General features: G+C 46.8%; 1 protein-coding gene and 2 non-coding genes across 3 annotated transcripts; 1 reads left to right on the top strand and 2 right to left on the bottom strand.

Annotated features, from left to right (window-relative positions):
* On the bottom strand, positions 1-165 carry LOC130842049 (U1 spliceosomal RNA). Its single transcript, XR_009050334.1, has one exon. It is a non-coding gene; the product is annotated as a U1 spliceosomal RNA (small nuclear RNA).
* A 1738-nt stretch (positions 166-1903) lies between these two features.
* On the top strand, positions 1904-1975 carry TRNAQ-CUG (transfer RNA glutamine (anticodon CUG)). The gene has a single exon. It is a non-coding gene; the product is annotated as a tRNA-Gln (tRNA).
* A 381-nt stretch (positions 1976-2356) lies between these two features.
* LOC130835232 (neuroblastoma breakpoint family member 4-like) lies at positions 2357-23344 on the bottom strand. Its single transcript, XM_057706694.1, has 9 exons — positions 23167-23344; positions 21848-21962; positions 20953-21167; positions 19207-19247; positions 18925-18972; positions 14852-14938; positions 11319-11507; positions 9254-9310; positions 2357-2425 (listed from the first exon to the last, which is right to left on the bottom strand). The coding sequence occupies exons 1-9, from the start codon at positions 23342-23344 to the stop codon at positions 2357-2359; spliced, it is 999 nt and encodes a 332-aa protein (XP_057562677.1).
* Positions 23345-25988: the final 2644 nt, after the last annotated feature.

Raw genomic sequence — 25988 nt, 5'->3', positions numbered from 1 at the left:
CAGGAGAGTGTGCAAACACTGTCCCCCATTACCACAAATTGTGCAGTCGAGTTTCCTAAATTTGGAGAAATCAAAGGGCTCAGTACATCCGGAGTGCAATGGATAAGCCTTTTTTTTTTTTGGAAAACCATCTTCCTGATCATGGGATCTCCCCGGTGCCTGTACCACAACAAAGCAAGATACCAATAATAGAAGAAATTGTGTGAGAGAGAACAGAGCATATGTGAGAACTCTCTATCTGCTCAATTTGTCTGTAAACCTAAAACTGTTCTAACAAGTAATGTTATAAATTTTTAAAAAAATGTAATGATGCAACACCCTCAAATCAAAGTGTTGCTGACATCCTATAACTGCATAGTTAATACTAGCCTTTGAGGTGCACCAACCTGGAGTCTGACCAGGCCTATGCCATCAGCCTCTGCAGCCTGGCAGTTCCCCTGGAATCTGGCTGTGGAAACATGTAGGTCAAGGTGGCCGCAGAGCTCCATATGGTGCAGAGAGAACACTGGAATGTGGTGAAGGCGGGGAGAAACCATCGGAGGGCCGAGGTCGGTGAAGATCCAGGACGACTCAGATTCAGCAGCTGCCCCACCCGCGGCCACAGAGCAAAGGACAGGGAGGACAGGAACTGAGAGCTACCGGACGAGGTCGCTGCCTGAAAGATAAAAGCAGCTCAGGAGGCTTTGGTCAATTTTGAGAATGGGAAGCAGGAAAATGAGTTGAAGTACGACTCGAATGTTCCGTGGTGGCTTGAACCACCAGTCTTCCAGGTAACAGCACGCTCACATACTGTACTCACAGAGCCGCATAAAAAACTCTTCTGCTGTTGCCACGGGGTGAGAACGTGCCCCCCAACCCCTCCCTCCGGTTCTGAAAACACACTCAGACTGGCCACTCAGGACACGCTGTTCTCACATGGGGCACATTAGGGCGTTGATAGCAGGGAATGGGCCAGGCCGCCTGCGCCTCGCCGCCTCGCGAGCCTCCGCTCAGGTGACAGGGGACCGCCACAGCCTCTGGGGCTGCAGCCCGCCCTGTGCCCCTCTTCCCTGCGCGTCCCCCTCCGCGGAATGCGAGGCTGGGACAGGCTTTCAAAAGTGGCCGACGTTCAAAACTTTAAAACTGGCCGCTGAGCCACGTAAACGTCCGGAGGCTGGAAACGTCGACGGGGAGCCCGTGGGCCGCGCTGAGCTCCGCTCCCAGGACCCAGCAGCCGCCTCAGTCTCGGGGACGCGGGTGGGCGGAGAGGGGGTGAACCCGGAAAGCGGAGGAGGAGCACGAAGGGGAGGGAGGAAAGAGCCCAGAAGAAACACTGTCAGCTGCTCACACCCGACCTCACCCCTCAGGGCGCCAGCGGCCTGGGTGCTCGCGGTGCGACTGGTGGGGCCGCGGCCGCTTCGGCTCCCATCCGGTTCCCAACAGAGAGAGGACGCGCCGTCCCCCGACGAAGCCGGCAGCGCCCCGCGCGTCTACCCTTGCACCTGGGTCCCAGGGAGGGGACACCCCACGACGTGCCTAGCCCTGTCCTGAGGATGTTCAGAGCTCCCAGGGCAGCGGCGAGAGGACAACTGCAAAGAAGGGGAAAGGAAGTTTGGGGGTTTTTTGGCGTTTGGGTTTTTTTTTTCTAGCGGGAATTTTACCTCAGGGCAGAAAACTCTAGAAATGCCGGCAGAGCAGGCGCATTTGGGGGAGGCCGCCAAGCCCTCCCCTGTCGCTCCTCCCGAATGGACTTCGTGTCTTTCCACGACGTACAAACCTGAGGGCAGGCGAGTCAGGCGCCTCCTGGCGTCGCGGAGGAAGCGGGCTCGGGGCGGGGGGACGAGAGCGCCCGGCGGGAGGCGGGTGCTGGGCCCGCGGGGCTGCGCGCGGCCTGGCTCCGCGGCGGGAGGGGCGGGCCTGCGGCGGTTCCATGGTGTCATGGTGAGCACTCTGGACTCTGAATCCAGCGATCCGAGTTCGAGTCTCGGTGGGACCTTTCCCTTTAGGCCGCGCCGGCGTCTTTTACTCCCACAGCCAGAACTCAGTCTCCTGCCGAAGCCCGCGTTCCTCCGGCTCCTGTTCCTGCCACCGCAGGCACCTGGCAGCCGCGTCCCTGACCTCTGCCGGCTCCTTCTCCAGAAAACCGGCTTCTCCGACCTGCGCGGTCCACATGGGCAGGTGGCGCGCAGGTGGGGGACGAGCCCGGGCTGTCCCCGCTGGCCCCGGGCGGTCAGCCCGTCTCTGGCCATCGGAGGCCCGGCCCCGCCGCCAAGCGGCGCAGCGACCGAGCCAGTGCCACCCCGCCGTCGGGGCCCCCTGGGTCTCGGGGGTAAAAGGCAGAGGCTGCGCCGCCTGAGTCCTGCCCCGCGAGGGGGCGTCACACCGCAGGCGTAACTGCGCGCTTGTCCCTGTGAGTCAGGGGTCGCTGTGGGGGGCTGTGATGTCGCTGGTCAGACAGGGTGACAGCCTCTTATGGTTCCAGACCCGAATGGGTAGTGCTGTATTTAGGTGCCTATTCTATTCTGAAGTTTGATCCTATTCTACTGTGTTCCGATTTTATTCAGAATTTCTAGCTCCTAAGTCTCCATTGGACACGAAAAGCCGCTGTTAGGCTGAGATTTCAATCTTGACCCCAGGAAGTCCCGTGCTTTCATCCCAAGCTCAGCCAGAAAGAGGAGAAAGGCCAAGGATTCCAGCGTCTGGGGAGACCAGGGCTCCCTGACCCCTCTCCACCCAGGCCTTTGAGACACTTGCAGAGCTTCTCATCAAGGCTAGCCTGTAGCGAATATACTTTGTTTGGTTAGATTTGGGTGGAAACCAGATTTATTTTTTTATCATTATAAACTTAAATTCCTTTTTCAAATGTTGCCTCTGGATATGGAAAACACAATGTAACAAATAAACCTTTTGTGCAAGGCCTTCTGTGGAACAGCCACATGGATAAGAACTAGCCGAAGAGAGTATAAAACATAATAATTTATGTGTACCCCAGAACAGTGACAAAATTTTAAAACCTGCTTTCGTCAATTGTGTTATGATTGGCATTGTTGGGTATTTCTTTATTCTTTTGTCAATATAGTGTGGGGAAAAGCAAAGGAGGCGGTATAAGATATTGTATTTCTATTACTCCCAGTGCCCTTAAAAACAAAACTAGTGGTATTAGAGAAAAGAGTCTCAGCTGAAAGACAGACATTCAATCAAAGCCTGTAGTTCTGAGTTTGAATTATGAATGTGAATATATGTGAATGCATGAACACATACAAATATGAGTATGTATTTGCTAGCTCTGTCCACTGCAAAGGTCTAGAATTCAACCACTTCCATTGAGTGTCTTTAGGTTACACAATTTGATTTGGGAATAATGTTTTTCACAGAAAGGAATCAGAGATTTTGAGAGATATGACTGAGTCCCGGTCAGGGGCAGATGAGACAGAAGCACCTTGTCATAGTGATATCTACAAAGGTCTCAAAGACTATTAAAATCTTATGAAAAGGAGAAAGGAGCCAGCTTAAAGGCACATTCACTGCTGAAAGAGAGGATCATTGGAGTATCAGTAAGGACTCTATTGCAATGAATTGAAATACTTCAATGTGTTTGAAACTTTGATTTCATATTAACACAGGGGGAAAAAAAAGAAATAAAAGAAACTAGTTGGTGACCATGGAGGATGCTTGGGGAATTGCTCATTAAGCTGCAGTTTTCTTTACAGAGGGAACCACTAGGTAACTAAACAGTATTTAGTACTAAGGGGAAGTTTTTTTTTTATGCAAGTGTACCAGCTAAATAACACATGGCCATGGAATATCACCATTTTGCTCCACATAACTAGTTCACGGATCTAGGCCTTGAACTCCAAGGGCTGCTAACATTATTTGAGGAAACACACAGGAGTTGATGTGCCTCCTGATCAGAGAGCACACACCACTTCTGAGGTGCCCTTGCCAGGATACCAAACACAATCTCCTCTGCCTCTGTATCTACTGTGTCCAAAATAGGGGCCACTAGACACATATGGCTATTGAATACCTAGAATGTGGCTAGGACGACTAAGGAACTGGATTTTAATTATATTTAATTTATAATTCATGTGAATGTAAACTTAAAGGCTGAAGATATGCACAACATTTTTCTATTAAACACAACTTTAAAGCTTTGGTAGAATTATGTTTCCCTTAATGTGCAGCATTAATTAGCTGTGTAGAAGATAATATTTGTATTATTGTGTGCTTATACTTTTCAGTTTTCAATGTGGTTACTCGGAAAATTGAAATTACATATGTGGTTTGCAATTTCATTATATTCCAGCACTGCTTTAGATTCTACCACCAAAAAGAAAGTATGGAGGACGGAAGAATTTATTAAAGTACACCCAGTTATACAATTTACATTGTGGGAATGCTACAGAACAAACAACTCCATTTCTTCAACAAATGAATGATTTAAGAAAGGAAAAGAAAAGGACAGCAAGAGACCAAGAGAGCTAGAGCAAGAGTGAGAGGGAAGGAAGCAAGGAAAGAAGGGCGGGAGGGACAACGGGAGGGAGGAAGGAAGAGGCAGGGGAAGAAAGGAAGGGAGGGAGGGAGGAAGAAACCCAGAGTAAATATGTGTGTAAAGACTTCAACACATATCCTACTAATTACAGTTTGTGCATTTTCTTTGGGTCCCAAGAAAGAATAACTTAAAAACAATAATGGGAAATTTGAGCACTCTTTTATGACATTAAAGATGCTGAATTAATTTATGAACAATTATAATGCTATGATGAGAATACTTTCAAAAAGAGTCCTCATTTACGGAAACATACTGGCAAAATGACAGACGAAATATGATATCTGAGATTTGCTTTACAGAATATAGGGAAAGGTAAGTGGGTGGCTTGTAGTAAAACAAGGGCAGCCATAAGCTGATATTTGTTGGTCGTGGCTAACAAAGATGAGGATGTTCTTATATAATTCTATTTTGTGTACTATTGAAAACCTGCATTTGAAAAAGAATGATAGGAGAGCACAGGTCCACCTAGGATAATGGCAGCAGGAACTCTCCACGTGCATTTCAGAGGGCTAGGGACTAACAGAGAGAGTCAAGGACACCAGTCATAACCCTGCCCCACCCAAGGGCCAGAGGACACCGTGGATTCCAGTTGGTTTGTATTTAGCCAGGTGTGGGAGCCACACAGAAGTAGAGGAACCGGCAAAGACTCTGCACATAGAGGAGCACAAAGATAATTGACACACATCAGGGATCGATAAGGGCTGGTAAAATTTTAGAGAAAGCACCATAGAATAAGATATTCATACACTCTCAAAGCACCACTAATCAAATTACTGATTATAGACAGCAAACATGTCTTTCCAATGAATGGATCTCATGAAGCCCTGCACAACAAAGTGTCCAATGCTAAAATGACAATAGTGGTGACAGGCAAAGTGGACACTCTCAGCCTCCAAAGGGGCTGCGCTAGGAAGCACACAGCATGCACTAGGTGGTGTTCTAGGCAAAAAGGTTTCCCCTGAATTTAATCATGAGGAAATGATCAGACAATGGCAAACTGTAGGCCTTTGAGCCAGACAACTGACCTGTCCTCTGCAAACAAGTCAATGCCACCACCACTGAAGACAGCTACCAAAAGGTGAGGAGAGGCTTGAGGTTCCCAAGGACTAGAGAAATATAGTAGCACAATCTTTTTAGGCCTTTGGAACCCAAAACATCTCTTCTCCTTTTTGTGGTCTTAGTTGTGGAGACATTGACTGTTTGAAGAAAGACTGGCCAGCTGTCTTGCTCAGTGGCCTAAATTCTGCAGTTGTCTGATCACTACCTTGTAATGAAACTCAGGCTAAACATTTTCAGCAAGAACACTGCATAGTTAATGCCATCTACTCCTGGTCCAGTCCATCTAGTGGCAAAGAATGACCAGGTTGACATGTTGCCTTCTTCCAGTTGCTCCTGATGCTGGTGTGTGGAGGAGGCATATTGAGAGGAACAAGAGTTAAGGTCTCTCCAAACTGTGTGTCCATCAAAGCATTGGTCTCCTTATTGACTGATCACACTTGGAGGCTGATGGCTGGGATTTCTTCCATCAAATCTGTCTTTTGGAGTGTGGAAAGTGGTTGTTGGTTGGGATGTCGATTCTCAGGAAAGGATCCCTCCAATATTCTGTTGAGGCTTGAACTTGACTTGCTGTTGTAGATTTTTTTCATCAAATGGAAAAGGTACATTTTATAATATGGATTCATCCAAACTGGCAATATCTTTTCTTAGTTCCTAGGGAAACTGGTATCTGCAAAGGACAGAGGGAGAGAGAGAGATGAAACGGGAGTTTTCCTAGGTCCTGCTGATTCCTGAGCCTGGAGGGATTTCTACATATGACAGAGGCCCGGGCAGGCTGAGCTCCTGTTGACAGGAGGAGCTGAAGGGGGAGCCACAGGCTGGCTGAAGGGGAAAGTGAGATGCATAAGTTAGCAGAAATAGCTCCTGAGATTTTCATCCAGCCTGTGGAGCAGAATCTAGGGACCCCTGTCCTCACCCCACCAGTGCTTGGTCATATTGCAGCTCAAGCTGCTGCAGAGCCTTAGCCAGCTTCCTACCACCCAATCCGCAGCAGCCACTTTACTCTTGAACCCCTTCATCTGAATCGAATGATGACATTCTCACATGTACCAGGGATGGATGTACTTAGCATCCCTCGTACACATTCAGAAACGGACTGCTATGGGAGCAGAGATGCTTGCTGGAGAAATACACTCTCTTCTACCTCTACATCCCTGCCTTCTGAGGAGGAGGGACCGGCTACAGGGAGAGCCCTGCAATATGAGAGCCAACAGGGACCTCAGAAGGTATCCAAGTCCAGTTCCACCTTTTACAGATGAGGAGCTCTGGTGCCAAGGAACTAAGGACTAACTAAAACCACGTGGCCTGTGGTTGCCAACCCTGGTCTAGGACCCAGGCCACAGGCCCTTTCCATACACTTGGGGGAACAGAGAGGAGAGGCTCCAATGTGGAGGTGTCAGCAATTAATAGAGGCTGTTTGGTCACCCTCCTGGACAGGGATCAGGCTCTACAGAGAAATCCTGCTCCAGAGGGGCTGAGGAAAGAATGGAAACAGGGAGAACTCAAAATGAAATTAGCAAAATGAGAGCAGGGAGTGTAACGGCGGCCCAACTCCTTTGCATCCCATGGACACCAACAGTCTATGAAGGTGATTTCATGCTGGATCCCCCGAGAGCATTGCTAGAAACGTTCTCAACCTCTAGACAAACACAACTCTGAAGTGAAAGGGAAAAAGCATTAGTTTTAGTTATACTAGATTCTCATCGCTGTTTTCTCTAACTTTGCCCAAAGAAAGAGTCTCTCCTAGTATTTTACACTAGTGTATAGACGGGCATGAAAAAGGATACACACAGGAGAATGAGGCCTAAGATTCATTATGGGGCTTTTGCATAAAGAAAGAATTTAATTAAAAAACGCATTTGTTGAATCTGCAGTTCTGAGCCAATTAGTAGGCTGTGAAATCCATTTAGTAACTAGTGAACTGCAAGTTGCATTTTAACAGTAGAAATGAAAACACTCCAGTTCATTATTGTGGTAAGGGGAGGTACTATTTTATACTGTGGGTTTCTATGTAATGTGTATTTTTTATTCTATCTTGTACTATAAAAATTGTAAAAAACATTGGATCCAAACAGAGAGATTATATATCGAACCTACGTATCTATCTTTTTTCTCTTTGCTCTGAGCTATACAAATAGTTCTGTTGAGAGAAGAATGCTAATTCCCTTAAAGGCTGATCTTCAGCTTTTCTATGAAGTAGCCACACGATGGACACTGCCATACTGGTTACTGACGTCCTACCAGATCCATAGTCCTTCTAATCCCTAGACGCATATTAGCAGAGCTTTTAAAAATACTGATACGCAAACCTCACCACAGAACTTTACAATCAGAATTTGAAGAGATTGGGTTAAGGCATTCAAGTTAGATCAAAACTCACCCAGTTTTCATTTTCTAATTGCAAGATTGAGAACTACTCACTAGACCTACACTGTTTCATACCATTCTTTTTCTTCTCTCCATCTAGTCCACCATGGACTCCTTTTCCACTGGCCCTAAAGATTTTTTGGCCTTTCTCCGACACTCCCATATAAATAACTTGCCTTCTCAATTAGATTTGTCTGAAGCAATGATTATCTTATATTCTTGTGTATCTAACTGGGTCTTCATACATCTGGCCCAAAGGTAATTCACTCCAATGCTCTCCTCCATTCCCTGGCCTCAGATTCCAACTCAGTTCATTTTTCTGGATTCTTACTGAACATGTAGAAGCAGTCATTTGCAAAAAGGGAGAGGTCTGAATGCCTATGCACCTCACGTCTATGCATTTTGAAAACCTGGCCTCTGCATCTCCTTTTGGCCACTGTCCCTTTAGTGTGCCATCTACTGTCCTCCATCTACTGTCCTCCAACTACTGCCAGCTCCAGTGAGTCCCTGGAAGCCCCATGCACATCAGCACAGAACTGCTCACCTGGAGCCGAGGAGAGCCCTGACTCCAGGCCAGTCCAGGACTCCCACCTATGACCCAGGTTCTTATTTAGTTTTTATAATCAGGGCTCTTTTCCTCAGTTTCAGCATTTCTTATTCAGGTGGAGAAGTTGAGGGTTAAGGGCTGTCCGAGGTTGGGTCCTCCAAAAGCCAACCCACATGCAAGTAATTCATTCAGTCGCGATCCTGGAAGGAAGAGGCAGTGGATTTGGGGGGGATGGGCAAGGAAAGGAAGCTGAAGAAACCAAGAGAATATGTGGTATCAGGCGAAGCAGCATGTCTTCAGTGTCTTAAATGATGCTCTTCTGATGGAGGACCATGGATCTGAGCCTCCCTATGGCTGAAAGGAACGGTCAGAGGGAATATCAGGAGAGCAGTTACAGAGACTGAACAGGGTTCAGAGTACAAACAGGAGAAGGAGATGGAAGGGCCTGGCAGGGAGGCAGCCCCCATGGGAAACAGAGCAAAGACCAGACGAGGTAGCATCAGCTGTTGAGGGAACAAAGGAGGAAGAGGAAAATTAGTGTGAGACCGAGCTGTAACCTTAGATGAAGAGTAAAAGGCAGGAGTGCATGGAAGAGCCTCAGGTGTGCTTACCTCTGTACCCTAAGCTTGAAGGCCAGGGAATCTGCATGCTAGTCTCCATGTGCTGAACAGCAGTTTTCTTCTGATAATCTTCTGTTTCAGGACACTTAAGGCATGAATCTTGCTGCAGACCAGACACTCATGCTTGCTGGCAGCTGAGCCCTCACCCTCCAGCTTGGGAGGGGTCTTCATTCCGATGGAGGCATCCAAACCCAGCTCTGACATAAAACCACAGACAACAGGATCCATTGTTACTCATGACCTTCCTATGACTTATTCCCCCACCCAAGAGGGACAGCAAGTAAGGAAAGTGTCCAGGAACAAGAAAGGCCACCTGAAAGGCCATGGTCAGGTGAAGCCAATGGCGACACGAGTATTTTCTTTTTTCTTGATATTCCTTACACTACCCATAAATGGTAAGACTGCCAGTAGGCAAACATGCTCCCAAATAATAAAAAAAATGTCAAGAAAAATAGAATTGATAAAAAGTTCCTAGCTAGAAAAGGTAAAGGCAAGGAAATCATTCCAGATACAGGTTGTACTCTCTGGAGGAAAGAGAGTGTAGAGATCAGGCAAAGTCACAGTTGAAGGAAAACCTTGAGACAGAAGAGAATGCAGGAAGTCTCAAACTGGAAAATTTAAAAATATACATCAATATATATTTCACATATATATGCACACATACTATGTGTAATATTTATACATAGTCAATCTAAATAAGGCATGGAAGATATGATACAATGCAACAACACTCACAAGTGTGTGTGTATAAAGGAACGAATGCATGAGGGTGATGAGATATCGACTGGATCATTCTATCGGCCTCCTGATGAGCTGAGTTTGAAAAAGCAAGGAGGAAAATAAGAAGAATGAAAAAATGAAGCTCTGGTGGGAAACATGAACTGTTATATATGGGGGGGCAGGGATCCCAGGGTGGAGGAGGATGAACATAAAGTCCACGAAGATTATCCTTTGCTGCAAAGTCTGATGCAAAGCCTGGATTTATGCTGAGTCCTCTGGGGAAATTGAGTAGGAGACAGTGACTGAGCCAGCGGGGTTAGGTCTTGGCTGGAAATGTGGGAAGCCAAGGACGAGAAAAGGAGAGACTAGAGGGAAGAGGAGACAACTAAATACCACAAGACCTACTGGCATGTGGCAGGGCTGTGCATCCCTGCACTCCCTGAGCACCTTCTATGAGACTCTCCCTGGTGCCGCAGGGGAGCTCCTTTTTATCTCACCCCCACCGAGGATGTGGCGCTCTCTTCATTTCTCAGATGAGGCCATCACCTGAGGGATAAGCCCCAGGCAGCCCCAGGCTCCGGTGCAGATGTGGAGAGAGGTGGAGGGTAAGGATACATTCGTCCCAGGTGAAATGGATGTGAGGGTTTCAAAGCTCTTTTAAGACAATCTGAGCAGTGGTGGATCCTGGGGAGAAGAAAACTGAGGACACGGCCACGGAGCTGAGTGAAGAGGGTGAATCACAGGGAGTGTCGTCAAAGAGACTGATCAGTGCACTTCAAGGATGAGGGTGGCCCTTTATTTTAAAAAGAGAGGAAAACAAGAGGAAAATAACCTGGATATGAAAAGCAAACAGGAGACTGAGTTGTGGGGCCCTGTTTACATTGCTACAGAATGTTACTAATACACTGTTACTGAGAGCATCTAGCAGGGAAAAGTTGGCTTGAGCATAGATGTTGAAGGGAGAGAAAAATATTGGCCAACATGCCTTTCTGAAAAAGCAAAGGTAGATGGGGTCCAGAGAAAATGGAGATCATAAAAACTATGCTACCGCAGGAGAAACAATGCACGTGCAAGCATTTACTAAGTGCTAAGCACCAGAAAGACCTAATGGTTAGGGATTATATATTCATAGTAATTCTGAAGCCATTTTTACTGAATCATGCACTCTAGACATTATGTTGCTTAATATTCTCAACAACCATGGAATGAAGATAGAATTCTTCAAGAGTTCAGATGAGAGATGTGAGATGGAGACACCAGTTAAATACCAGGCATTTGCAAACCCAGGACCTGAGGCAGAGCTGGTCCTAAATCCCAGGTTCTTGCTCACTCACTCTGTTAGAGCATCACAGATTTCAACTTGACCTACAGCAGGTGTGGAAGAGGCCCCATTGCCTCCTCCACCCACAACCCTCTGCTGACTAGAGCTTCTAATCCTTGTTTTTTTCTTACCTAGGAAGAGTGGTCCCTGGTTTACATAATCAGTGTCGGTGTTAAAGCCCCCGATGGTGAAGGAAAGACTGAGCGAGGCTTTGCTGTCACCACAATCGAAATCCTGGTCCAGCCGTACTTGCAGATAATTGGTATCCTGGGTGCTTTTCTGCAACTGTGCTTGTGAAGTTTGCACCTCTGACCCTTGGAAATTCACAGGCCCTCGGTGACAGTCCTCCCATGTGTCACCTGAAAGGGAAAGAGTGTGCAGTAGGACCAATCCAAGTTTTCCTTTGCTAATCCCTCCCAGAATGGATGTGCCTTCCTATCAGTGAGACCATCCAGTGACCCAACAATAAAGGCAGAAATCGTGTCCATGAAGGAGAGGTCATGTTTCTGGCTGGGCAGATGCTGGGATGGCAGTTGCTAGGCTGCAATATCCTTGAAATGAAAAATTACCCACTTGAGTCTAGAGGGTTTTGGATGGCAGTTGTGGTCCCATCTATTACTAAATTATTACTAAACTTAATCCTGTAGCTTACAGACAAAGCTCTAGGCAGGCCTCAAGGCATGGAGGAGAAAGAGTTGTTGATATCTACCCACAAGAATAAAAGAACAGGGGAAGAAGTATGGCTTAAAGGCTTCAGGTACCACTAGAAAAGTGAGTTGGGTAACGACAGTATATGAACCAAGTTAAGAGAATGCTTCACAGTTCTGGAACCTTTTAACTTCCTTACTTGTGATTTTTGTCTACCTTTCCACTCACCCATACATATATATATTCTATTGCCACATGGGGCAGAGTGGGCGTGGATGGTATCAGCAGATAGAAGCAGTTGTAGCAGAGGCCCGAATCCCTTATTGGAAGCTTAGGTGCAGAAGGGCTACAGAATCAGAGTGTTTGCTTCTTTAGGGAGAATGTAACACAATGCACAATCCTTATATTACACTCCCCTCCAGTGGGGTCTGGGCAGTGCCCCTAAGCAAATGTGTTGCTATTTCTCCTGTGAAATGAATACATATTCTCAGAACGTGGGCTAAGCAAAGATATCAAGTACCCTCATCCAGTCCAGGTCAGGCTCAGGTGGGGTTGTGCCCCACAGGACCTGCTCCACATTGCTGTGAGGCTCCCGTCTGGCCTCTCTCCTATACATCCGCATCCTCAACAAGGTTTGTTTAACTGTTTCTTTAAAGTGTCTCTCATGGATCTGTTACCACTGAGTCTTCCAGAGAGCATCTATGTCTGACTCTCAACAATGATTCATCCAATCTCCTTCTATTTGCTTTCTCTGATTCTGGCCTCTCCACATCGTCAAAGGTCACCTGTCTTATTACCCCCAAATCCTGTTTCATCGCACACTCCTTGGCTTATGGAAATTCATCCTCCCTGCTCTACTACACGAGCTCTGCACTCCTCACGCCTTTGTAGTCCTCCTGTCATCTGGCTCCTCTTTCTTCTGCAAAATCATTTCCCACATCTCCCTTCTACAAATCCTCCCAGACTCAGGCGGGCCCCTCCCTGACCCCAGCCCTGCACCAGGAGCCTCTTTGAGCCTCCAGGGCTTTTTTCACAAGCACTTCTCTTAGCCTGGTGTGCCCTTCATATTTCCTCCAGGCAGAGTATTTTAATCATTAATCATCAATGTTAGGACACTTCATCAGATCATATGGTAATTCACAGTTCATATGGGTCAAACCTTTTAATTTAACAAATTAGGTGGGTGAAAGATGTATCAAAACCAGGTATCCCCATTCTCCAATGTGATTTTCAATCAAGGTCTAGGATTGTTTGTTGTTGTAGTTGTAGTTTTGAAGGGTTTTTTTGGTGGGTTGTTTTTTTTTTCTTTTTCGGCTTTGTTGGGTGTTCATTGCTGTGCGCAGGCTTTCTCTAGTTGTGGCGAGTGGGGGCTACTCTTCCTTGTGGTGTGCAGGCTTCTCGTTGCAGTGGCTTCTCTTGTTGCGAAGCACAGGCTCTGGGTGTGAGGGCTTCAGTAGCTGCTGCGCATGGGCTCAGTAGTTGTGGTGCACGGGCTTAGTTGCTCCACAGCATCGGGATCTTCCTGGACCAGGGATTGGACCCATGTGCCCTGCATTGGCAGGTAGATTCTTAACCACTGAGCCACCTGGGAAGTCCCTAGGATTGTTTTCAGTGATCACTCCTTACCCTCTTCTGCAGACTAATGGGCTTTATTAAATTTATGCTTTGAATATTCTTTGCATTTGCATGGGAAAAAGACAAACATTTCATCAAACATCGACACTATTGCCTCATATTATTAGTTTGGCATGATGGGAAGAGGCCCTAAGAAAAGCTCATGTTGTAATTTAAAAATATAGTGTTTGCACTGTTTCCACAGGATTTCTCCTTATACAGAGAGAGGGTGGGGCAGACGCGACCACCTGTGCCCACACCGCTGCATCACAGCTGTCCACACTCTTATATCCACACTGTTCTCAGGTTATCATCAGAACCCAGACACAGGATGGATCCGTGGATTATTTAGATGTTCCACTCATTCCTCTCAGCCCATCTGTGTGGGTGACTTGGCCTCTCCGGGGCCGTTCTGAATGAGGGCCTGGCAGGGCTGGGCCACATCACACACATCTCACTCGTGAGACCTGTGTCTGAGCATCACTCATCCTCCTCATTGAAACTCAGACCCTGACCTGGCAGATCCCCACCACAGCATCCCCTTCCAAGTCTCAGTAAAAACTAGACAGATGCTGGGGAACAGTCCACCTGCCTTCTAACAGAATCATATTCAGGCTTTTCTCATCATATGCTGGCTGGTTTAGCTGAATAATGATTGGAATCTACAAAACCTCACATGAAAATGAATCTTTGTTGCTCCATTGAATCTTTGGCCATTCATGGGTGGGTGGGTGGGGGGAATGCCAGGGCTCTGCCTTGGTTCACGGAAACATACAAGCAAGGTGAGGGTAGGGGTCTTCGTATCCTCATATCCAGATGACGGTTTTGCTAAGAGGACCAACTTAGAGGAGACAGACACTGGGGATGACAGCAGTGACACCAGGGAAACAACAAATCCAAAGATGGAGTTAAGGCTGTCAACATCGCTGGAAAGGCACAGACATCCAGGGATGTTTGGGGGTATGGAAATGGGAGCATTTGGGGTAAGAAGAGACATTTCATGGGTATCAGGAAAGAAGACAGTCATCTCTGCGCACTTGCACATTTGCAACTGAGTGAGTTTGTCACACCTACCTCGGGTCCAGTGATCTAACTCAGGGCCTGACCCACAGGCTCGGCCAGGATGAAGAAGAGACACTGCTCCCTGACCCACCTGATGTCTGTGCTTAAAACTCTACCACAAAGCCTGATTCAGATCACTCTGTCTACGGAGCTTGTACACAGTGGGGAAAAATCTCAGCACCACCTGAGGCGTGGGGTACAAGGAATTCAGAGTGTACCTGGGAGTCCAGTTGGAGTTTTATCACATCGGCAAGAGAATACTCACTGCTTACATCTGGAGCATAGGGGACATCCACTTCCTCACATGAGAAGATGGCGGTGCTCCTATAAGGCCAGAAGGAGTCTGACCGACCAGGAAGCACTGAGTAAGTCAAGTGGTATTCATCCAGTGAGTCCCGTGGGACACCATTCTCTCCCATCTGCGGCAGCTCCCCGCTGAGCCTGGTGGGGGAGGGAGGACTGACGATTAACCCAAGAGGGATCAGCTATCCTAGAGTCCTATCTGGTTCTGATGGCATGTTTACGGGAGTGGTGAAGCAAGCCAAGGACCTGATCCACTAAAGATGGAGCAACTCCCTTTTGGGTGTGGGACAGAGTGTGTTTCTACAGGGGCAGGAGCTAGAAAGGACAGCAGGTGCTCAGTGCTCTGGCCAAATAACAAGCTGGTGAAGAAAGAGACTGAATTATCTCCAGATGGTACAGCCATGACTCACAACATATAGGGTCACGTAACAGTGCCTTTCACCTTCTCGTTTACATTGCAGTGAGTGTCACATGCAGGGGCCACGAGCATACAGCTTTTGGGGCATTCTGCTATCCCAGACATCTCATGCCACCAAGGCCTCTCTAAATATTGTAGCATTATATAGTAATATTATTATCTATTCACTTTTCTTACTGTGACATACATGTCAACGTGCTAATACCAAACAGGCAGAAAAGAGCTATGCACTCACTCTCTAAACCATCCTGGAGATAACAAGTCTATGCAAGAAAATCACTCTCATTTAGTTCACCTGGGTCAACCGACTTGGGTTATGAACTTGAGATGTTACAAAGAAATGGAAAACAGTGTAAGTACCACAATGAAAGCAGAAGACATTATGATAAAGGATAATTCATGGTTGGCAACATTGATGATACAGAATATTCAGCACTTTCTGCTTTCCCCTGGATCAGAGGTCTGCAGATGTCATCATTGTATGAACAGCCCACAAATATTCATAACTACCTGGGGGCAATAGCCTCTGGTCCTTCCAGGTCATCCTGATCACTTTGGTTTTCTGCAAATAAATTAACAGGACAATTACATGGGGCAAAACCCTTTCACAAAAGCCCAATTCGATGCCAACCTTCACACTGTCCTAACAGGCTTTGAGGGAAATATCCTAAGAGACCCCAGATAGAGCCTCATAAGAAGGCGCTGGGTTTCCTTCTTGAGCCATTGGACAAATCTGCTTGATATGACAGGTCATCAGCACAGTATCCTATGTCCTGAGTCTGTGCAAACAGCTAAACAAATCCTTTCCCCACAGATCCTGCGGAACTACCGAGCTACCTAGAGCGCTGCTGTAACATTCAGGCTTTTTCTATCTGAAATGCTGTTTGTTAATGGGTTAGAAGAATTATACTTTGAGATTAGATGGGAGTGGAATCCATACACCATCAAGTCAAAAGAATCTTCAAAGCTGCAAAGAAACAGTGGCCATTTGTCAGGTTGGGAAGTTCCAGGGCCCTGCCTTGCTTCAGAGAAACATACCAAAGATGACAGTGGGGCTTACGTTCTGGTTTCAGAAAACTCTGGACAAGGTAATACAAATGAAAGGAGCTGGAATATGGGTTGACAGAAGTGAAACCAAGGAGTGGCAACTCCATAGATATAAACAAGACTGCCAACAGCCTCGGACAGGTAAGGGAACTCAGGGACATTGCTCAGGAATGAAGATTAGAGCATTTCATGTGATATAAAAGATTCATTCAAAATTAGGAGGCCTGAAAGGTACTTCCTGTGCCACAATTGTAGTGGTACATGTGAGTCTGGCAGGACCACCTTGGGTCCAGTGATTTGCCACAGGGTCGTACATGACTAGCAACTGAGAAAACTTCACTAACCTGTGGAATGTCTTGTTTTAAATGCCATTGTAGTGCCTGGTTTGAACTTCAATATGTTCGTATACTGTCTATCTAAGGAGATTCATTCTCTCAAGTAGACTAACAAAGAGGATGCAGATTACCTGGAAGACCAGTTGGAATTTTATCCTCTTTAGCATGGGAGCAACCACAGGCTCCTTCCAGAGCAGACCCCACTTTCCCTTCATCAAATGCACATTTTCCATCACTGTAAGGCTGGTAGCAGTTAGCACCTTCCTGGACACTTGAAGGAGCCAAAACACATTCATCTTGGGATTCCTGGAGCACTTCCTTCTTTTCAACCTCCTGCAGCTCCACTCTGTGTCAGGTGGGAGAGGGGTGACAGAAGAAGATTAAATGAAGAGGATCAGACACCAAGCCATCCTGGCCGGTTTTGATGGGAGGCAAAGGGAGTGGTCACAGAAAGCAAAGGCGAAGTGGTCTTAAAGACGGAAATGACTATCCTTCTGTGTGTGCAGTGGAGTGTGGCTTCCATGGGGTGGGAGAGGGAGAGACCAGCAGATGCTAAGTGCACTGGCCACACAACCAGCTGTTGAAGGAGGAGAATGAATGCTCCCTGCACACTCTAGTCATGACCCCCAGCACACACGGAGAACTCAGACAGTGGTTCCAACTCTTTTGCATGCTTTGTATTGATCTGTACTTGCAGTGTCAAAGTGATACAGCTTTTGAGGAATTACAGACTCTAGATATTCTCCCTTCAGTAACTATTTTCTCAATATTTTGTTATAACATGAATTTTTTCTAGCTTCTTCACTTGCAGTCAAGTATTTACCAACATGCTGACGCCAAACAGGCACAAAGTAGGTGACTCTCGCCCTACTGTTAACCACACGGGGAAGAACACTTGATTACAGGAGCTCCCAAGTTTGCCTGTTCCACCTGGGTCAACTCACTGTACCTCACTGTACTTGAAGGATTAAGAAGTTGAAACACACACAACTTCTGAAGTGAAAATAGACAACATTCTTAAAAGGGATATTTTGCTGTTGACTGAGTGGATGAAAGAGTTATATTTAGTAATTTTTCCCCCCTGGATCTGAGGTCTCCTGATGTCACTCTTGACATTCACAGCCCACAGATCTTCAGAATTACCTGGGGGACACTGGCTCTTGTCCATCCACTTGCACATGATCATGCTGATTGTCTAGTAAGAAATTCAGACACAGTGAGTCACAAGAAACAAATTACACCTCACACGTACCAACTCAGTGAACACACTTACCACAAGGACATTCATACTCTCAGTGCAAGAACATAATACGATATTCCAGGACACTTAACTCCTAGAATCAGGGGGGACCACTTCCAGACCCATCAGGGAAGTTCTCAGGAGCGCTCTCCCAAAATCCTTTGTTCTGAGTCTGTGGAAATAGTTAATTTTCCCCAGTGATCCTAGAAAGTGAGCTGAATTATTTTCTAGAATTGTTTCTACAATATTGGTTAGGCCCATCAGATTTTGTTGCTGTTGATACTTTAGATAAATTTATCCTTAACACTAGAGTGATGGATGAATTTTACAAACCCTCAAACTAAAAAGAATCTTTGGTGCTACAAAGAAACCATGGCCATTCAAGGCTGGAGGGACTGCCAGAGGCCAGCCTTGCTTCATGGAAACATCCAGGCAAGACAATGGTACAGTTGTTTCTGTCCTGGTTTTCAGATGACTGCTTAGCTAAGAGAAGCCAACATAGAGAAGATGGAGACTGGGGCTGAGAGCAGTGATACCAAAAAGAGAAATCACCTCTCCTAAGGTATAAGCCAGTCTGCCATTGTGTTTGGATCAGAAGAGAAAGGCCAGGGACATTTACAAAAACAAAGTTAGATCATTGCAGGTGACAAGGCATATCTGATCTAAAGCAAGTCTGACAGACACCTCCTGTGGATGTCCACCCGAGGTGCGTGAGAGGTGTCACACTGATTTGGGTCCAAATGCCTGACACTGGGGCCAGGGTGACAGAGGCATGACCAGGGCCTAGAAAGGGGTGAAGGCTCCCTGGTCCACCCGATGTCTGTGTGTCTTAATAGATCCTTTTCCCTGGTTTAAATCAAGATGTGTCTATAGGGCCTGTCTTCAGAGACGAGCTTCCTCAGTCTACACAGGTTGAGGGGAACAAAGAACATGGAGGCTACCTGGCAGATCGGTTGGCATTCCATCCTCTGCAGCATGGGAGCAACCACAGGCTCCGTCCAGAGCAGGGCCCACCTCCCAGGCATCACATGCGAATTTGCCATCCCTGCAAGGCTGGCTGCAGTCAGAACTTCCTGGGAGACGCGAAGGAGTCAAAACACACTCATCCTGGGATTCCTGACGCACTGCCTCCTTTGCAACCTCCTGCAGCTCCAAGCTGTGTCAAGTGGGAGAGGGATGACAGAGAAGTAAACAAAAAGGATCCGACCCCTTGCCGTCCTGGTTGGTTTTGATGGGAGGCCTAGGGAGTGGTCACAGAAAGCAAAAGGGCAGTCCCCTTAGAGAGGGAAGGAACTATCCTGCTTATGTGAAGTGGAGTGTGGCTGCCATGGGGTGGGAGAGGGAGACCAGCAGGTGCTCCGTGCACTGGCCACATACCCTCTGATGAGGAATGAGACTCAACCCTCCCAGGATGGTACCTTCAGGAACATGAAGCACAAATCAGCTTCCACGCCAGGTGCTACCCCCTGGTCCTACGCCATGTTCAATGTAAGATCAAGCAGTCAAGTGAATACTGCTATTAAGGCAGTATACACTCTCAGAGACGTTAGGCCTTCTTTTTAGGAATAGAAAGGCCTCCAAGGCCTCTTTCTCTTACTCTTGTGAAATAGCAACCAATGTTTTGTCTAGATAGTTTTCCTGATCTTTAGTTTCTCTAGTTACTTCTCTGATAATTCCTTTGCTAGGTACCTTCCTCCCAAGGACCTAAAACAACTGTGTAGGAATAGATATTCATCTCCCCTTGGAGCTCCTTTAGGAGAGAACAGCTATCCTCTGTGTGTGCAGGAAATCCTAGGGATGGTGCGTTCAGCTTGGGTCACACGTACAAGTAGCACAGAGATCACAGACAACCAAGTTACCAGGCCATCTCCAGGTGGGTTGAGTGAAGTAACTCAGTACAGCCTGCAGGTTTGCTTATGCTTGCATCTGGCATCTGTGACTCTCTTGACCTCACTTACTCTTTCTGTGACCCTGTCCATATGTTACCTACACATTACCTGCTCCTGACGGTTCATTGGTACCTGGGCGTGAGTGTTTCTTCTGCTGGTTCATCTTCCTCATCTTCATCAGTTTCTACAAGCAAATTCAGAAATATCCAGTCAGCTTCTTGCCACTTCACCCACGACAAACACAGCAACCCATATGGTCGTAGATTCATGACTGTCTGTGTGTGAACTGGTACTGTGCGGAAGTTCTAGTGCCTTGTCTTTACACACCCCGCCCCCAGCATGGATTTCTGACCCATCAGGACATCTGACTCTAGACCAGAGGATCACCATTGTGGCACCTTCTGCCTGCCACTGGGCAGACATTTAAAAGGTCTTTTCTTCCTTATATCGCTGCACACTTGTCCACCTTCCATCTCGACCTCTACATCTGCATCATCCATCCTGCCACAAATTCTGCCAAAGACACAGGCTCTCTAAACCTTCTCAGCTCTCCCAAGATCCCTTCCTTCCTCTGAGGAGAGCAACCACGTCCCGCATCCCTCCACCTGGGAACATCCTGGGCTCTTCAAGGTGGCTTCTGTGTGTTATCAAGGGAAAGTCTCTCTATGGAAAGGGGTCCAGTCTAAACAACATTCCCAGCACCAAGGCTGACTATATCAAGTACCTTATCGGACACCACACAGTGAAGGGCTTCTTTTTCTGCTGTGCATTCATACATATTTCCTCATTTTATCACTAGAGCTACCATCAACAGATTATTTGATCTATTTTACAGAGGAGGAAACAGACGCTAAGAGAGGAAAAGTCAATCACTCGCTCGCTGTTACTGAAGGCAGCATTCAGGCTAAACCTGGAAACTTGCATGCTTAGTCCAGGGCTCTTTCCACTCTCACAAGCTGCCTCCTGTCACATCGTCCCTTCTGTGCTTTAACACTGGGCGGATGCTGCCTCCTGCCCCAAAGGCCATGGTCCATCAGGAAGGAATCAGTTGCAATACTATGCCCTCTACCCTGTGCATTTCTCCCCATCCTCCCACTCAGCCAGTCCTGCTCCTATCAGAGCCCCAAATGGGCCATGGAACAGGAAAGCTGAGAAAAAAGAAAACCACATCCTAGTCGAGGTGCGGAGTCTCTTGTGAGTGGCTCAGTGCTATCAGGTTCTGTGGGCCCCTTACCTGGGCTGAGCTTGCGGGCAAGGCGCTCTGCCAGCCTATGTCCCTCAGTCAGCTGCTCTCGGAAGCCCGGCCCCTGGTGGTTGTCAAGGTCATTGTGGGTGACGAGGTCCTTGAGGTGCTGCTTGAGTAGAACAGAGTCATCTTTCCCTTCCCGTAATGTCTGCCGTAACTGGGTCAGCTCTCGCGCCTGACTTCGAATTAGGATATCACACGTCCTAAGGTGGGACAGAAGATAATTTTAAAATGCAAAGAGTTGCATGACGACTGCGAGGGATTCCTGTGAGAACATCCTCAAGGAGCCATCGAAGCAGCATTGTGGCCCATATCTGGTGGCCAGCCTGTGCCAAAGAGAAAGAGGGACAACAAAGGACTCCCCTGAGACAGGGCGTGCTCCTATAAGATTGCCCATTCATCTTGTTCTGTAAACAAAACCTAGGGTCTTTCTAAACCTACATGAAGATGTCTCTTCATTTCCTCACTCAGCCATGCCCATTTCCATATAAAAATAGACAGAGGGCATGGTACAGTGGATGACACACAGCCACATATAGCGTGGACAGGTACAGCAGGTGTGAGTTGGAAAGAACAAGAGAATAACAGGGTCAAAAAAGGATGACAAGCTGTAGTCAGTCAGGAGGACATTGTGATTTAAAGGTCAATGAGGTACTGATTGAACAACACTGTGAAGGTACCAAATGCCACTGAGTTGACTTGTTCACTTGAATTTGGTGAATTTCATGCATGATATGTGATTTCAAATTAATAGTGTTTTTCAAAGCAGACTAACTGGAGCCCTGAATAAAATCAGAGTCCATAATTCACCAGTTGGTGTCCTCCACCTGGTTGATAAATATTGTGCCCATGTGCCTGCCACGCACATCTCTGACCTCCTTACCTCAGCCTCTCATCGAGCGTTGGCTTCTCTGCCAGCTTCTCTGCCAGCCTCAGCGCCTCAAACGACAGCTTCTCCCCCAGCACGGATTCAATGATGTCCTTACAGGCTTCACACTCTGAGGAAAGAGAGACGCTGCCTCAGGGGAAAGCTGGACCTGCTGCTGTGGTCATGGCCTTCAAGGGAGGAGGCAGGGTCCACCCCAGGGGCAGATGTAACTCCAATACCAGGCTCTATGCAGCGATCTCCACATCTGATCCCTCAGCCACCCAACTGCGTGGCCTTCGGTTACCTCTTGTTTGAGAACTGAGGAAAGAGAAGCTCCAAGGCCCAGAAAGTAACTAGACAAGATGAACTGGCATTTGGCAAAGTCAGAATTCACATCCCCTGAGACTGACTCTGAATCCTGGGCCACTTTACCAAGACCTGCAGCCTCTTGAGTGACACGCGGAACAGGGCCATGAGGTGGCGATTGCTGTGTGGTCGGGAAGACCCCTGATGGGGTCCATACAACTATAGGCCTGATGGTTCCCTTCTGCTGGAATTTACTAATGAACAAGTGTCTCAAAGGTTTTCACCTTTGAGTAAAAACTCTCCTGGATACACTTGTGTGAAATAGAATATGCGAAAGTATAAGGACCTAGAAAAAAATGTGCCCAAACACTACGAAAGCTTTTGTGATTAGAAATAGTATAGTGTGAATGTACTGTGCTTACACTGTGACAGGCACTATTTGCAGAGCTTTGACAGAATTTCTTCATTATTCATTACAACTGAAACAAGTAGCCCACAGTTTCAGTGAGGAGCAACCTCACCCTTAAGCTCCTTTAAAGCAGGTACTATCCTCTGCTTTCCCCATTGTGTAACCACCACGTGACCCCAGTGTAACAAGCACAGGGCTTTGCCAGTGGGACCTCAGGGGAGCTGGGACTGATGCAGTTCATTAGTGCCAGACGTTCAGCCAACAGTGATGCAGGATCAGATACAGCACAGAAAAGATTCCAGTTGACACACTTTAGCTTGTTGCTGAGAGAAACAGGCAGTTCTGTGACTGCATCAGGAATCAATGTCTAGAATTGTAACTTGATTCTCACCCTACAACTCACCGCAAACTTGGAAAAGGGACTACACTCTTTGTACCTCAGTTTTCCCATCCTCAGGCAACTGAGGGTAAAACAGCCACTTCTACCTTTCCTGGATTGTGGTCAGAATGAAATTCAAAATGACAAAGGAAATAGGAGATAAAGTCTAGAGAGTTTAGTTTCTTGGAGGGAAGACGGTGATCATTCATCACTTTGGTGACCGTGACCCCTAGGACTTACTGTATTTCTGCAGCTGGTTGGCCAGGGAGTAGGCAGTTGCTTGGGATACAAGGAATTTCTCCGTGAGGTCTCGGAAGTCCTGCTTGTTCTTTGCCAGCTGCAACTGAAGCTCCCGGTTGATTTCCGTCAGTGTAAGTTCTGCCCTCGGATCAGATAAAGGGCCAAAAGATACTGCCATGGTGATGTGTGGTAGAAGGGGTAGAGCCAGGGGCTGGGGAAAAGAAAGCCAAACATATGTTGGATTACAATCAGGTGAAATCACATAGGTTTACTCAGGACTGAGGGACGACAAAAACTGGCGTTCTTAACTTACTGTTGGGAACAACGGAGGGTTCACAACTGCAAAAATAAGGTTCAAGATGCCAGAGCTCAGAGCCAGAGGTACTACCTGTAGCTCAGACTCAGACAGCAGTGATGGAAGGGGACCCAGTGTGCCAGGTAACCATCTGGAGTTGCAATAACAGAACTGGTAGGTGGGGGCGGGTCACGGAATCTTGGGGGCCCCTGCCTTCCAGTTGCCTTGGCCATGCTGGTACACAAGGCTGCCTGGGGTCCTGTGAAGGTCACCCTGGATAGCACCCAACCCCTCAGCAGCCACTCTTCAGTTGTCCACACATGTCCTGATACCACTTACCCGTCTCCTTCCAAAACATATCTAAGCTGAGTTCTCCCTGTTCATTCTTCTGTGCATAAAAAAAATTCATGAGAGAAATAGTTTGCCAACAAGTCTTAATTTCCATAGGGCTGTCATGAAGCCATCCCACCTTCTCTTTACATGGATCTTAAGGTTTTTCCACAAGTGAGAGATGTCAAACTTTGAGACTGTCATGAAGTTCTTCACTGGGTCTTCTCCAGGTTTGTCTATATCCTGAAATCTGTAGGACAAAAAGCAGAGTATAATGCTATGTGAATGCATACTTAATTTTTTAAACTGTTTTCTGTCCCAATGTAATATTCTTTTGCTGCATCGCAGTGTTGTATCAGATTCTTATCTTCCCTGGGCAGCATGATGGCTTTAGAATAAACTTAAGTTTGACATCCCTACCTTCTAAGCTCCTCCTCTGTATGTGGGTTGCTCTACTTGTGGTTTTTTTTAAATGTCACTAAACAGGACAGTTCATACTTTCGCTTATGGATTTCCTTGTAGTCCCAGAAGAGCTCTTTCCAAGCTGTCAAAGTGATTAAAAGAGTTTACATGTATATCCTTGGCTACCTGGCATGACCATCTGTTTAGGAAAGACTTGGGAGCCTGAGGCTATTGATCTGTGTTGATTAAATTCACCCCCATCATGAACAGACCAGGGATCCAGGGCGGAGTTTATGGGACACTGCTTGATAGATCTCTTTGAGTTGTCCTCCTGCCATTGACCTGTGGTTGTACTCCCAAAACAGCATATGGTTAAGTTCAAGATCTTGGGTCAGGGATGGCTGATGATCCACAGGGAACATATGGATGTGTTCAGTGACATAAAAGCTGAGGTTGAGGAGAGAGGGACAGGCAGGCCCGAAGGGAGTTATGTTCTGAACCAACTCCACACTTCTTCAGCATCTGCTCCTAGCCGGGTCTTGTGAGCCTGTGACTTGGGAGACCCCTTTGCAACATCCGTCTCTTCAGTTTAGCTGCTGGTCTAACCTGGATTGAGGGTGAAATGGATGTGAGCATGGGTCATATGTGTCAAGGTAAAGGATGGAGGACTGGATCAACCAGTTATGAAAGTTCCTCGTCCCCGCACCCCAAGCCATACTCCAACTATCCTTCCTTTTTTTGTTTTTAATTCTCACCTTTTTACAAAACATATTTATTTATATCTTTTTGGCTGTGCTGGGTCTTCATTTGCTGTGCACGGGCTTTCTCTAGTTGAGGTGAGTGGGGGCTACTTTTGGTTGAAGTGCACAGACTTCTCATTGTGGTGGCTTCTCTTGTTGCGGAGCATGGGCTCTAGGCACATGGGCTTCAGTAGTTGTGGCATCTGGGCTCAGTAGTTGTGGCAAATGGGCTTAGTTGCTCTGAGGCATGTGGGATCTTATGGAGATCAAACCCATGTCCACTGCACTGGTAGGCGGATTCTTAACCACTGCACCACCAGGGAAGTCCCCTACCCTTCTTTTTTTTTTTTTTTTTTTTTTTTTATTTTTTTTTATTTTTATTTATTTATTTATTTATTTATTTTTTTTTGGGGGGGTACACCAGGTTCAATCATCCGTTTTTATACACATATCCCCATCTTCCCTCCCTTCCTTGACGCCCCCCCCACCCTCCCCGCCCCAGTCCTCAAAGGCATCTTCCATCCTCGAGTTGGGCTCCCTTTGTTATACAACAACTTCCCACTGACTATTATACAGATGGTAGTATATATATGTCTGTGTTACTCTCTCGCTTCGTCTCAGTTTCCCCTTCACCCCCCGCCCCCTCCCATACCTCGAGTTCTCCAGTCCATTCTCTGTATCTGCATCCTTGTTCTGGTCACTGAGTCCAACAGTACCATTTTTAGATTCCGTATATGTGAGTTAGCATACAATATTTGTCCTTCTCTTTCTGACTTACTTCACTCTGTATGACAGACTGTAGTTCTATCCACCTCATTACATATAGCTCCATCTCATCCCTTTTTATAGCTGAGTAATATTCCATTGTATATATATGCCACATCTTCTGTATCCATTCATTTGTTGATGGGCATTTAGGTTGCTTCCATGTCCTGGCTATTGTAAATAGTGCTGCAATAAACATTATGGTACAAGTTTCTTTTGGGATTATGGTTTTCTTTGGGTATATGCCCAGTAGTGGGATTACTGGATCATATGGTAGTTCTATTTGTAGT

The sequence above is a fragment of the Hippopotamus amphibius genome, chromosome 1, assembly GCF_030028045.1.
Source record: "Hippopotamus amphibius kiboko isolate mHipAmp2 chromosome 1, mHipAmp2.hap2, whole genome shotgun sequence".
Taxonomy (NCBI): Eukaryota; Metazoa; Chordata; class Mammalia; order Artiodactyla; family Hippopotamidae; genus Hippopotamus; species Hippopotamus amphibius.
This window is presented reverse-complemented; position numbering and strand designations above follow the sequence as displayed.

Coding starts and splice junctions, on each gene's coding strand:
- LOC130835232 (XM_057706694.1), bottom strand. CDS start 23,344: ATGGCAGTATCTTTTGGCCCTTTATCTGATCCGAGGGCAGAACTTACA. Junction 21,168..21,847: donor ACGCTCGATGAGAGGCTGAG/GTAAGGAGGTCA, acceptor GTCCCACCTTAG/GACGTGTGATATCCTAATTC. Junction 11,508..14,851: donor ATGAATACCACTTGACTTAC/TCAGTGCTTCCT, acceptor GACACATGGGAG/GACTGTCACCGAGGGCCTGT.